At 36.8% G+C, this 14,927-nt stretch overlaps 1 protein-coding gene across 6 annotated transcripts in view; it reads left to right on the top strand.

The window, feature by feature from the left end:
• Nucleotides 1-14,927, top strand: part of Pak3 (p21 protein (Cdc42/Rac)-activated kinase 3) — a 294,919-nt gene that overhangs the window by 188,729 nt on the left and 91,263 nt on the right. For all 6 annotated transcript variants that reach the window (XM_013504549.1, XM_013504548.1, XM_013504547.1 and 3 more), the window contains one exon: nt 9,837-10,027. In XM_013504549.1, the coding sequence (XP_013360003.1) occupies nt 9,853-10,027 (175 nt within the window). In that variant the 5' untranslated portion in view covers nt 9,837-9,852. The remainder of the gene's footprint in view (nt 1-9,836; nt 10,028-14,927) is intronic.

The raw sequence follows: 14,927 nt of genomic DNA, 5'->3' as shown, positions 1-14,927 counted from the left end.
CCAGGCTGTTATGTCTTTTTGGAGCAGTAGTCAACACACTCCTTATGTGTGATAGTATGATTATTGGCACGAACTTCTCATGTAATTGGGTAGCAGTTGGTTAAACAAAAATTTTACTCTCTTCTGAAGTGCTATGGCCCTGCTTTTGAAAAATACCCTTCACTTTGCAATGTACATACCATTACTTATTTGACATTAGTTCTACTTTTGTCTCTCTGTTTCATATATATTTCATACATAACATGCAGCCATGGATGAAACCTATTGCTCACACCTATAACCTAGCTTGGCACTTATTTCCTTAGGCCTCTCACCTAGAATGCTGCCTGGTATATAAGCACCAGAAAGGATTTGTTGTTTGAATAAATGAGTGCATACACCAGTGTGTTGTTTATGAGTCCTTAACTATAGATGACATTTTGTGGCTCCTTGAGAGGGGAGTGTATCTCTGGTCTCAGGCTATTTGAAAGTCAGGCAGAAATCAAAAAGGGTAAAGCATTGGCATATTTTCCTATGAAAGTCAAAGTTGGGCTGAGATAAGATCGTACATCTGTGGAGCTTTGTAACCTGAAGGTCCTTATTAAACAGCTGTAAGAAGAGATTGCATCCTACCTAGTGATCATCTAAAGGCTGTAAAACCAGCTAGTGGTTGGTGGATGTGACAGGGAGTTCTAAGTTATAAGGGAGTTATCAGGCTCAATCTCCAAGGAGAAAGAACATTCTGAAATGAACATAATTTCATATGTTTATTATGAATGTCCAGGTTCCCTCCCTTTTCCCTTCCCAATATTTTCAAAATAATGTTTGTATTCTAAGCCACATTCCAAGCTGTACAGGACAAATTTGGAAATTGCTGTGTGATTTACCCCTCAGGCCTGCTGACCCCAGTTTCCTGCATGAACCCTTGCTTGTACTTTATCTGCTGTTTTCTGCCCAGAGTACCGTATGTTCCTTTCTTTGAGGTGAAGGCTGGGCCCTGTTTTCTCAGCTTGCAAACTTCCCAGGGCTACAAAAAGACTTAGGTTCATAGGATTCTTCTCTTTGTATGTGTGTGAGCACTGGGGAGGCAAAGCTAATCATGCGCTAGGTTAGGCAACTGGTCTAACATGAAGCAGTCACGAACCTTGTATTCTGTTAGTGGACAGTGGTAGCTGCAAACAGCTAGTAGAGTGGTGGAAAACAAGGGGTAAGCTACTTGGTGGACCCACAACTTGCCAATGAAAAGCTTGTGTCAGAAGGTCATGGGAAGGCCATGAAAAGTCAGCATGCTCAATTAAGAGGTTACCTTTCAGATCAGACTTTTGGTTTCTAGAGAATTGCTTTGAGTGGATGATGGCCTTCTACACTTGTCCAAATTTCTTTACAGCAAAAATTTGTATGTGGTGGTGGTGATGACGATACTTTATCCTTTTTGATTTCTGGTTGACTTTCATTCCAAAGAATCTGAGGTTAAGCAGACATACACTGCCCTCTCAAGGGCAAAAGAATGTGACTTTATATTAGGGCTGTATCCATTTGTGAAGTGGGATAGATGGAATATACGTGTGTTTTGTCACATTCCGTTGTCTCCTCATTGTTTGATGAAAACATTTTTGTTAATGGATGATATTCACTCTTTCTTACCGAGAGCTCCCAAATATGATGCTGAAATATATGCTTAGCACTTTTAAAATGTGTCCATGTTAACTTTAGTTAAGGGAAAAAAAAACACGTGAGAATGAGTTGTTTCATTTTATGCCAGCTCAAATTCCTTGACCTCTAATTCTGGTGAGTACACTTTTGGTGAAATGTGAGCTTTTGCTAAATTGATCTGTTCCTGATTTAGAACTACCAGACGTAAATTGCCCCTGTGCACAGCTCTTCTCTTCAGACATGCCATGAACATTTCCCTTGTAGGTCAATTTGGCTACCGAGAAACTGAGAATAGGGCAAAGACCTGTGGTGATGGGCCATGGTTCACAGGTTCCCAGGTTGAAAAGCAGCATGCAAACATCTCTATGGTATGCAAAACGCCCTATAATTTGAGGAAATGAATTGCAGGGCTTAAATTTGAGGAAATTTATGGATATTTCACTGGGGTGGATAAAATAGGATATAACTATCATACATGCATAGTAAGAGTGTACAGCTAGAACTCCACAGACTAAGGACATTGGTTTACCATACCCTACTCACTTGGGGTATTAATCTGCCTCGACTTTGTACCATCTTAATGTTTCCAAGGAAGTTACATTCTCTGAGAACTGGGAAATGTGTTATTACTAGGTTCAGCTTCTTTTTTCTTTTACCCACTTATTTATTTGCGATATCTTGTCTAGTTCTTATTTCTGTGTTTTAATGCTTAAAATTATCTCTACCTCTGTTCTCTATGCATCATATTTTCTCTTCTTAGAAGCACCAGCATTGGAAATGAAAAGCTGAAACCTGCTATAATGTATCAGTTTATGCAAATATAAACACATGTCAGATAATCATTAGCATTATCTTAGCATTGACTCATGCAGCATACACAGTGACAAATTAAATACAGTATTGCATTTATTTAGAGGTTTAAGAAAACACTTGAAAAACAACTATTTTTCCTTCATAATATATGTGGTATATGAGGTGTGGATATTGTGGTACATCGAGTTACTTATTTTCAACTTCATTGAAAAATTTCAACATTGAAATTTCCAACTATAATGTGCCGTCCTACTGGACTTAATGTCAGATTTCTGTTAAAAACAATGGAAGCCACTCATAAGAATGTCAGCAGAGAATAAGACTACTAAGCGACAGAGGGGGCCAGGGATACAGCTCAGCGGCACAGTTTCGCCTGGCAAGTGTGAGGTTGTGAGTTTGATTCCCAGTACCAAAACAAAACAAAACAAAACAAAACAAAAAAAAAGGGATGGAAGGAGGAAGAGGGGAAGGGGAAATAAAAAGAATTAAGGTGCATTATGTACATGTACCAGTTCTCTAAGATAGATGTAATCATTACATACTGTAAACACGTACTAATAAAAATAAATAAAAATGCTAACAAGTCTCCTGCAGAACCAACCACATTTGCTTATGTGAATGAAAATATAAATGTATTCTGAGTGTGTGTGCTTGTATGTATGTCAGCAGTAAGCTATCTCTTGCATAATCTAAGATTGAAACTAGACAGCTGTAAAAGGAGCTACTGCCTCCCTTGCTTGTCCGGCTGCTTTTGCAAATCTCCTGCCTAACAAGTAGCTCAACTCCTCCTGATCAAATGATCTCAGAAATGGCTACCCTCCATTACACACTGTAATGATATCACCCTGGCGAAGCTCTCTGAAACAACACACCCCTGTCTCTGATAGCAGAGTTCTTTTGGTGAGTGCCCCAGAAGAGGTGAGCTCCGAAACAAGGCCATCTAAGAATTGGTACAACTGTCCAACAAAACCTGTTGGAGCTCTATCAGTAAACCACCTAGCCTTGGGTCTTTGGATGGGAAAAGCAATTGAAAACAGTAAGTACCAGCCTGAAGTAGGGTGAAATGAAAAATGTAGTCCTGTTGTATCATATTTTAAGAGGATGGAAGCATAGATACGAAGAGTATATATGTTTATTTATTTGGGTGTGATTAAATTGGTATAGAATGTAGTTGAGAATTTGAGTGTAAGGCGTTTTAGTCTCATTGTTTAACTTATTTTGTGACCCCAGGCAAACCACTTACCTTCTCTATGCTTTGTAAATCCTTCATGTGGGAAATGGGGATGGTGCTCCCTTCTTCATAATATTGATGTCAGGCTCAAATATGAGCAAGGCATGGAAGTGCATTAGGCATTAGAAAGCTGTATACTTGAAAAGGAGCTGCTGAAAATCAGATGTTAGCTGGCTTCTAAATGATGTGCTTTGCAATTAGACTGGTGCTGAAGTTTCAGATATACTTCCTTGTCTCTGACCTGTCATAAGTAGCCTTATAGGTTTATGTAACATTAGGAAAAGCTTCTGCATAGTTGCAACAACTGGAGAGAAGTTGTAGTTTTTTTAATCTCCTCACATATAGTGCCAAATTGTGAACAAGATACTGTACTTGGTAACATGAAAGCATATAGTTAAGGCTAAGGGGCTCTTGCCCTCAAGAAGCTTATGATCTAAACGAGGGAAATGATGTGCATAATGACTCTGTGCAATAAGAGATAAGATGATGGAAATGTTATATTGGGCCCATCTAGTTGGTTGTAGTCTTGCTGTTCCTTGTCTACCTTGTCTCCAAATGGCAGTGTGGTTTCAGAGCTTCTTGGACACCTAGACGTGGCTCATTCTCCTTCCTGTAAAATGACCTCTTTGCTATTGCATGGGAATTCATATCTGAAAAATCTCTAGAAATAGTCCGATACAAATTGCTATAGAAATGCAAAGCAGTCCGTAATATTTCTTTCAATTCATAAGGCATTGTCCTCTTAGTGGGAGGGTAGATTATTTTTCTTTTCTTGTGCATTTTTTAAAAGTCGTATGCTAACAGGGTGTGCCAGATAAAGTGTGTCTGCGTGTCAGCATAGGCTAATTAACCAAGCATGGTTTGTTTCCCAGTCCAGTCTATACTTAAATGCTCAGCTAGCCATCATAGAAATGTGTGTTTTAAGATTCAAGGGAGGCCAGATAAAAGCCAATAAGTATACCACTGGAATGCTTTTTTTCCCACCATCAAAGTACAATTCAGTGTATACATCACCCTTCTAGTAAAAACAGCAACCCCATCCTCATAGGCAAAGATCAGGCGATGATGTTGATGGCATTGTTTAAGGAGACATTAGCTGACTTTAAAGCTATATTTACTTAATACCTTGAAGATAAAAGGCTGTCATTAAAAGTTTAATTCTTGATGTATAGAGCTAAGTCTTGTTATAAAGAGTTCTTCACAAAAAAAGAACTCCCAGATTCTAGAAATTGGAAACACTTTCATGTTTTACCATAAAGTTGTGACCAGTTTACTATATTTTTGAAATTCTACCGTCCATCTTTCATGTGTACTCATATCAAAGTGTTATTACAAAGGTGTGTTATTATTGTGTTATTACAAAGGTGTCATTGCATTAGTTTCTTAAACCCTGTTCTTCATATGTGTATATCAGAAACCTTAAGAAGTTCAACCTCAAAATTTGCCCTAAGCTACATCTCAATTCTGTGTTACATCCTCTAGTCTGATATGAAAAGAATATTAAATAATGTTGGCATGCTCAACAATTCGTGACAGTAAGCCTGTACTGCTGGTGGTTTTAAACCTTTACCTCTGGGTTCTCTAGGTTATCACTGTATCCACCAGTCTAGGCTTTTGACTTGGAAAGGAAGGCAATATTACTTTGTTTTTCATTGAAGAAATATGCAAATAAATATCCATTTAAATTTTGAAAACAGACAGAATAATACAGACATGCTTGTTTCTATAAGTGTCTCTGATAGCATCTGATCTGATGAAAATATTTGTTTCAATTGTTGATGGCTTAATAAATAGCCTTGCAAGCTGTAGGACCAGAATTTCTGGATTCTCATCTTTCACATACCTACCCAGACTGCCTGTGGCAATCGGGAAACAATTGGCACTTTCAGTTGCACCCAAGTCAAGCCAGGCAGCACAGTATGAATTCTGGTCATGTTAGCTAGAGTGTCATTGATTACATATCTTTACCCTTGACTTCTGGATCCATGCACATTACTGACTTTATTTTTCATCCTACTGATCAGTTCTTATTTAGTTTGGCACTACACTGATTAAAAGGATATGTTTCAGAGAAATGAGAGAATAATGACAATTGTTTACCATTCTTAATAATCTGATCTATAGTCAGCATGCAGACATTCTGATGGTGGTTTTCCTCTAAAATGCAGTGCAGTGAACCTTTGTGTATAAAGGTAAGTCAGTAAAGGGCTCTGTGTGTGTATGTGTGTGTGTGTGTGTGTGTATGTATTCACTTGTGTACACTTAGCCTCACACTTGTGTTTGGAGCTGAGAGGAGAGAGAAAAAGAGATAAGGAAAAGAAGGAGGGGAAAAGGAAGGTAATCTGCCCCAGTATTCTGAAAGGGGTGGGGGATAGGTTACTTAGTTATTATGAAATAAGAGACTTAGTTCTGATGAATTTGAATTGCATTTACAGAACACTGGTAAACCACATTAAGTCCCAAGGGTTGGATCAAAACTATACACCATTCATAGAAACCATTTGAATTATTTGTGAAAACCTAGTAGCTAAATATAAAATCAATTTATGAACAAATATAAATTGTTCCTGGTTGTCCATTAGTGTTAGCTATTTCTCTACAATGCTCAAGGCTAATTTCTAAAAGTGAAACAAATGGCCTGTGGCTATATCTAATGTGCTATGCACGTTAACTTTTCCTTCTGCTGCAGAAGTGAATAACAACAGTTAAATTTTAAAGATAAACAGTTTTTTGATTGGGTTTCTGGAGAATAATGATACTTTTGTACAATTCTTGAAATAGAGCCTACAGTCATCCCAAACAAAATAGTCTCTTTCAATATTTTGGAAATAATGACATCATAGGCAGATTGAACCAGCCATCCATTAATAGTATTCTTTGTACAAAGCTGTTTCAAAAGAGGACCTGGCATAGTAAATTGGTATTGTTTACAAATAGAATTCCCTTTTCTCCATTTGTGGAAGAGCAGGTGACACCTCCCCTTGGGAAGCAAATACATTGACAATAAGACTTCTTATGGGTCCCTACTGTTTCTTTACAAGTGCAGAAGTATGCTTTGAAGCCTCTGCTTTGTAGGTAGGTTAAAGATAGCAAGAACTCCCTGCACTATTCTTTGGTCACCAAATCAGAATTATCTGGAGTGATTAGAAGAATATGACCATTGGTTGTGCCTTGTAAAGCATACTAAAGAGCTAAACTAATATGAGAATAATTCAAGCAAAACCAAGCCTGAAATATCTAGGTAAATGAAGAAATTATGTGGTTGATGCCTTTCCAGTGTGGAATTGAACATGTGTTCTTTGATCTCATTTCCTCCATCTTTCTGAAAGGTTTATTTGAAGGGAATTGAAACAATTCCATTATAGTGGGAAGTAAAATGGTCTGCCATATAATGTAGGTTTGTGCAGATTGTGATATGATCCTAATGAATATATATATATATATATATATATATATATATATATATGGTTGAAATTTTGGTTGAGGGTTTTTAGTGCAAAGCCAAAGGGTATATTTTGAGTCTTATATTCCAAGTAGTCTTTCTTCTCACCTTAAAATATACCTGGTCAAATAACATCAGGGTAAGCGGGCAGCCTGAAAAGAAGCAGGGCTTGTACCTGCTTCTCTGGTTAGTGAATGTAATTAGCAATGAAAAAGGCCACTGTGTTGTGAGCCACACCTGTTTATCAAGAACAAAAGAGCATAGTATTTTAAATTATGTAGTTGCCTCAGAACCCTGGCTGGCCCAGACTCTTTCTTGCCTTGTTATGCAAGATCAGTTTTGTTGTAAAGAGGTCCTGTGTATCTGAATTTTGCCACCTCAAATTAAGCAATATGTCATCACAAAATACATATCATCTAGAAAATAGTGGTTCTCTGTGTTTTGGAGACACATTTTTTAGATAGCAGTCTTACAGGTATTTATATTTATATGCTCAGTTCCTTTCCAATAACTTTGAAATTTCATTTTCTTAGCAAACTAGATTTTGTATATCTGATATAATGACCCCATATTTGGGCATTATCTTTGAAATCAGAAAAATCGATCTGGTAGCAAATTCTTCTTAGTGGTAAAGTTAAAACCACATGCTTGTCCAGTATAAAATAGTAGCTCTGGTGAAGTCAGTCTTAAAAAGAAACTGAATTTATAAAAACAGAAAAGCAAAATGCAAAAGAGAATGTAAACACATAAGCGCTGGCTTCATGTTCTTGTTAAAATATTTACTTAGTAGAATTAATATCTATGCATAGACTTTATGAGTGACATCAGAGTTGCTTTTTCATTGTGTCTCCTGCTGTAGTTTCACCTATAGGAAAACGTGAACCTTATTATATACTTGTAGAGACAAAACATTTATTACTTAGTGTTTTCATTATAGTGATTCCTGAAAAAACAAAAACACAACTCGTCTTGTTTTCTGTTTATTTTTCCTCTTTTTTTTCTTCTTGAGACAGGGTATCAGGTTGTAGTTCAGGCTGGCCATGAACTAACTTTGTAGCCCAAGCCTGGCCTCAAACTCTCCACAGTCCTCCTGCCTCAGCCTCCCAGGTGCAGGTATTACAGGTGTGCACCTCCATGCCCAGCCCACAATTGGTCTTAATTCATTAAGATAATGCAAGACATGCCAAAGCAAAAGAGAAGGTCTCCTGTCCAGATCCAGGTCAAACCAACCATTGTTGGTTGGCAGCCATCTGTGCAGAATGAGAAGATATTAATTAATGCTAACACATTCTTCAATAATTATACATTACATGTATTTATGTAAATTTAGAACATAAAAGTTTTAAAAATTTTTAGGTAACTTAGAGTTCACTACTGAAAATAAACAGATTGTAACAACAAAAGGGCTAAAAGAACTATTTTCAATTATTTCTTAATTCAACAGTTAATGGGGAGCTCATTGCTTAGTCTTTGCTAATGTACTTAGATGTGCTTATAATAAACGTCCTTAGAATAAAGTTACATGGTAAGTCATATTTGGAGACTTCTTTATGTTCTTAAATTAACACCAAGTGACACTTAATAAATTTACAGAGATTTCATTGTCATGGCACTTGGTGTTCCTTGTATTCAAATTAAGGATTCAGGGCTGGGGATTTAGCTCAGGGGCACAGTGCCTGCCTGGCAAGCACAAGGTCGTGAGTTGGATTCCCAGTACTGGAAAAAAAAAAAAAAAGAAACAAAAAAAAATCAAATTAAGGATTCACTTGGAAGATATCCTTAACACTTGACTTGTGCTGATAAGTGTCAGGGTATAATGGAAGGATGTGGATTAGTAAAGGAAAATACCTAGAAATGAGCATTTCCTTGAGGAGTCCATGCTTTTCCAGTTCACTTCATCCTCCCTGTGGAATCAAACGTAAATGTAGAGTCCTAGGCAAAAGAAATTAAGGGCAATTCCTAAAACCTAGACTGGAGCTTACAACGCGGTCCCTTCAGTCAGCTCCCTGTTCTAAGACCTGAAAGTCATGGAATAAGGTTATGATCTCCCCTCTCAATGTATCTGCTCCTCCAGAGCTCCTTTTTATTAATGCTGACATTCAGCCCAGTGTTTTCTTTTACGTGCATTTTGTAGATCAGAAATAAAAAGATTAAGAAACAGATACCAAGAGCATCCCACTGTTAAAGCAGTTAACAGATCATGGGTTGGGATCATTAAAAATCAAAAGCTAGTGCTAGTGATATGGCTTAGTAGTAGAGCACTTGCCTAGCAGGTAGAAGACCCAGCATTTGATTCCCAGTATCAAGAAACAAAAAATCAACAGCCAAACATATTCATTCCAAACCCTGAGGAGTTTGTCACTTGACCAACATGATGAAAAGATAGAACTTTTAAAGAAGAAACATAATTTTTCTATGAGAGACTGTGAATAAATAGCAGAAAATAGTTTCATTTTGAAAAAAGCAAAAGTGTTTGTGTATACATGTTGAAAGGTCACTAATTATTACCTTAATTTCCCTCTCTTGGAAATTGTATCATTGGTCTTTGGCAAGTCAAATTCCCCCTCTCCGGAAGAGAAACCCCTCAAAATAATCCACATAGAACCTGAGACAACATGAGATCAATGCTGTTGTTTGTGAGGTGTTAGAATTCCCATATTTTAATAAGTTTGTTTTAGGATTCTCCTTCCTTAACTCCTGTTTTCTCCTGTTCTTTAGGAGCTGTGAACTGAAAATGTCTGACGGTCTGGATAATGAAGAAAAACCCCCAGCTCCTCCACTGAGGATGAATAGTAACAACCGGGATTCTTCAGCACTCAACCATAGCTCCAAACCACTTCCCATGGCCCCTGAAGAGAAGAATAAGAAAGCCAGGCTTCGCTCTATCTTCCCAGGAGGAGGGGATAAAAGTAAAGTATCAGTGGCCCGGCATTGAAAAGGGGCTAGTTTATTCTTTCATTATCACTTTCTTTCTTGGGTGTTTGTTTCTTGACCATTGGCTGTTCAGGGCCTGCCAGACCTTTACATCTCCATCTTCAGAGGTTGCATTTGTCAGAGGATCATGTTTAGATTGTCTTTCTGTGGGGCTGACAGAAAATACACTAATGATGTGTTTGCCTTTCACATAAAATCGAGGTAATTGAGTTAAGTCATAGGAAATCATAGCAACAGTACTATGTTGAATACATAAACAGTGACTTTGTTTTGGATAACATAGAGTAGAATTTACAGTGATCCCTTCCTAACTATAAGCTCACATCTTTAGAAATTGAAGTATAGGTGAATTTACTTTGCATACATTTGATCTTGAATTGAGTATATAGGAGCCAGTACAAGTTGCCACAGTGTTGTCAATCTGATTATATCACAAAGTGGGAACAAACCTAATATTGTTTTTTTCTTATTCTTTTACTTGTTGACCCCTATACAATCAGCCTCATGTGCACCAGCTATCACAGCAATATCCTTTACCTGTGTGGTGTTCACAATATCATTTGGTACTTAAATATCATATGCTAACCCTCAGTGACACGTTGGGATATGAAATCTCTAGGAAATAATTGTCAGGTTGTATCAGTTAGCCTAAGACAAAGCATGGCTTCTATAAATGTGACCATTGAGATGTGAGGTAAGTAAATATAAAGGCACTAACGTCGTACAATGTCACTTAAAGGGCAAGAAAGGTGATGTCTTTAGAAAAGGGATATTTTTTTATTTGAAAGAGAATAAAAAAAACAATAGGAAAATGCCAACAACAGACAAAATGAAAACAAAGCAAAAACAATAAGAATGATGCAGGGCTTCAGAACACAATGATAAGGATTAACAGTGGCTGCTATATTACATATTTTTATCTTCATCAAAGTTGGTCAGATTGCCAGATGTAAGAATGTAAGATTGATCAAACCTTAAAGAGAATAAAAAGTAAAAACAAAAAAAATTATAAATGATATAGAGTTTCACCAAACAAGATGATAGGAATTCAACAGTTATTGTTATATTGCATATTGTTGTCTTCCGATTCATTGTTCAGATTCCCTGATATAAGTGTGCAAAATTTGTCAAAAAATATATATAAAAATAAAGCACTAACTCTTCCTAGAAAAGGGATATTCTTAATCTGCTTCTTCAAGATAAAGCAGGTAGCTTTGTAGAAGGCTTATATGGTGTTAATATGATACGGCTTGCTATGTGGAAAGCTGAAGTCCTGATTAGTGCTAGTATTGCCTCTTATACACCAACAACATGCCTTATCCCTTGTGACCCCAGAATGGAAAACATGGAAATAACAGTAAACTACTATATTGAAGATAAGCAAAAGAATACTGAAACACTTTGTATGCAAGGGATCTATGATTCTACAAAAGGAATTTTTAAAGCCTTGTTTGCTGACACTGAGGTAGGTCTGGAAAAAAATTGTTAGGAGCAGTGATAAGAATTTTTTTAAGAATTAAGGGTGTGCCATGATCTGCAGACCTATGTGTTATGCTAGGTGCCAAAAAGGGAACCTCCTATGTTGCAGCCACTGCAGCTGCAGAAATTGATCAAAGAACAGTATTATGTACCTGCACAAATCTTTGGTACTGTTAAGATTGCTGAGCTTTGGGAGCACTTGAATAGTCCTACTTGACGTTTTGAAGAGCAAGAGCCAACTGATGCTGATATGAAGTCAGCAAAAACAGAGAGGCTGACATTTCTGTTTCGTGGTAGTACTGCAGGTGAACTCACAGTGAAATCATTGCTGCTCAGTGGAAAACTGTGCCCAGATTTTCTCAGGGGAAATCACCGAGCCAAGTTTCCAGTGTACTGGCATGCAAACAGAAGAGCCCAAATGACTCCTCTCCTTAAGAGTTAACTTAAACAGTGCTTTCTTGTAGAAATTTCTGAGTAATTAAAACTTGAACCCAAAGTCCTGTTCATTCTTCAAAGTCCATTTAGGGCTTCATATACATTGATAACGTGCATACTAGCAGAAACATTGTCTTTATAATTAACCACATCTCAGATCCTTGCATCCCCGGTGTTTGATCTAGCCATTCAAAGAGTAAATATAAATTTCTTGTTTAAAATCTCACAAAAGTTGCTGTGTCTTGAGATCCTAGTGTATGGGATGGTTACACCCTCACTAATCCTGTATTCTTAATCAAACGCACATGTGATAATTTAACAGAGCCTGCCATTATTGCAACCTGGGAGAGGACTTGGCTAGAGATGGTGAAATTATCTTCCCATGATCCCTCCCAAAGATAAAGCGTCTTTGCTCGAGAAGAACCTGTGGATGAGGGTGAACATTGGCACAGAAACAATTATGGGCTGAAGTTGAATTCAAACATACTCACACACATTCAAGGGATGTGATACTGCTATAGGATGATTCTTGGGCAGCTTCCAGTCTCACAGATGTGATTATCATCACCAGCAAGAAATTAATTGGGAAGTTGAGGGACTGGAGACAAAGGCAGCTATAAATAACAGGAGCAAGTATTTTTTAGGACGAAATTAAACCTACCCAGGAAAGTTGTAAAAATTGGTACCTGTACATTTCAAATCTCACCTGTGAAAAGCATGAATTATGTAAGGAGTTATAATAATGTCTTCAAAAACAATCACATTGGACGGAGACCATCTTTCGCAGAACCTAAATTATCAAGTGTCATTTAAAACCATTGCTAGACAGCTGATGGGCTGCCTTCAGACAAAGCTTGAATGATTTAATTGAACTGTATACAGACGTGCTAGATGTCATCAAAAAAGGCTTAAGTAGACAAAGGGCATCTTCAGAAGTCCCAAAGTGATTAAGTGGTGTCACTGAAATTCACTTGCTGAGCTAAAGCCATCAGCAAGATGTTACAACTTCAGAATTAGATTTCAGAGACTGAGAGCATCTATAGACATCTGCGGTTTGAATTAACAGTTCACCTCTGTTTATTGCTTCTTTGTTACCTGAATTTTCCAGGGCCATAATGAGTGATAGATACAGCCTCATCACCTGTGGGAATCATCTCAGGATCTAAATGGAAACTGTAGAGCCTATCATTTTTTTACTAATTTAGAATGTATAAACTCTAATTCTTTTATGTAATTTACTGCTGTTATTGTTTCATTTTATTACACATAAAAATATTTATCAAAAGTTTACTGTGATGGTGAAATTATCTTCCCATGATCCCTCTCAAAGATAAAGCTATCAAAAGTTCACTGTGACATTTCTTCGACCCAGTTTTTTCCTTCTAAACCTGATTTCCTTAGCTGAATTCTGCTACCTTAGAGTTTGTTCAGGAACCTGACCTTGGTAGAGGTATTGCTTCTTTTATGTTCCTGCCTGGTATTGACGGCTTTAGTTGCACTGCAGTCAGTCTTGAATTAATGAAAAGAGGACTAAATTTGAGTTCTAGAGACCCAGGTTCACATCCAGCTTTGCCACTAATGAGTGTGACTTTGAGCCAGTCATTGAGCTTTTCTGAGCTTCAGTTTTGTTACCTGTTAAATAGGGACAGCACTGCCCAGCTTACCTCACAAGGTATTTGAGATAATCAAATAGAATTGGAAATACCAGAGTGTTTCTAAAAGTAAAATTAATTATAAAATGCTATAAAAATGCTTATAATCTCATAAGCCAAAGGAAACTGCATTGATATTTGTCCTCATAATCCTTCTCATAATGTAGCAATTGTTCATCACTCTCAAATGCTTCAAAAATAAAATAAGCACAGAAAAAGTAATAATAAAAATCATCCTAATCACAAGTCCCACACAGTATTAACATTGTGGTGGATTTTTCTTGAGTCTTTCTACAGCCATTTACACAAATATATTTATTTACATAAATTTAAGTCATAATATAGTTTCATATTCTATTTTTAATTAACATTTTTGTCATGAATATTTTCCTACATTAAAAGTCCATAATAATCATTTTCATGTTATATAATATTTTGATGTTATATAATATTCATATAGTAGCATCATGGTTTATTTAACCATTTTTTGGATGTTTGCAGTATGTTTCTAATTTTCATCAATAATATTACAAAGTCTATCTTTTAAATTTTAAAAGTAAAAGGAGGAAAACATTAACAGACAGACAGCCTCTTACAAAATAGCAAAAGAACAGTGCAAATAATACAGAGTTACAAACAAAGTGGTAGGAAATTAATAATGCTTGTATTACATATAGATATCTTCAAAGTGGTTTCTCATGAAAACAAACAAGAGATATGCGATATTGATCAATGAAGGACTCATTAACTGTTTCTTTCAGCAAAGAAATAGAAGACAGTAAGGAGCTGGGGATTTAGCTCAGGGACACAGCACCTGCCTGGCAAGTGCAAGGTTGTGAGTTCGATTTCTGGTACCAGAAAAAAAAACAAACAAGAAAAGGAAATAGAAGACAGTAGATCAACTATGTTAACTGTCCTGTATATACATACATACAAAATTTCTCCTTCTTTCCCTTCTATTTTCCCACATCCCAGTTTCCCTTTACCCTTGAGCGTTTTCCTATGATTTCACAATGTCTATCATACCTCCGAGTTTTTATTAACTCTTTCAGGTTTTACACTAGTGAGACAATGTGGTGCTCGCACATGCAGGTCTGATTTATTTCACTTATGAGTATGGTCTCTAGTTGTGATCATTTACCTATAAAAGCCTCGAGTTTATCTTTCTTCATGGCTGAGCAATATTCCATTATATAAAAGTACCACAATTTTCTTACCCAATCCTCAGTAGATGGACATATGGGTTGCTTCCACAATTTAGCAATTACAAATTGTGCTGTGATGAACATAGGTGCACATATATCGCTGT

The sequence above is a fragment of the Chinchilla lanigera genome, unplaced genomic scaffold, assembly GCF_000276665.1.
Source record: "Chinchilla lanigera isolate Chin_1 unplaced genomic scaffold, ChiLan1.0 scaffold00089, whole genome shotgun sequence".
Taxonomy (NCBI): domain Eukaryota; kingdom Metazoa; phylum Chordata; class Mammalia; order Rodentia; family Chinchillidae; genus Chinchilla; species Chinchilla lanigera.
This window is presented reverse-complemented; position numbering and strand designations above follow the sequence as displayed.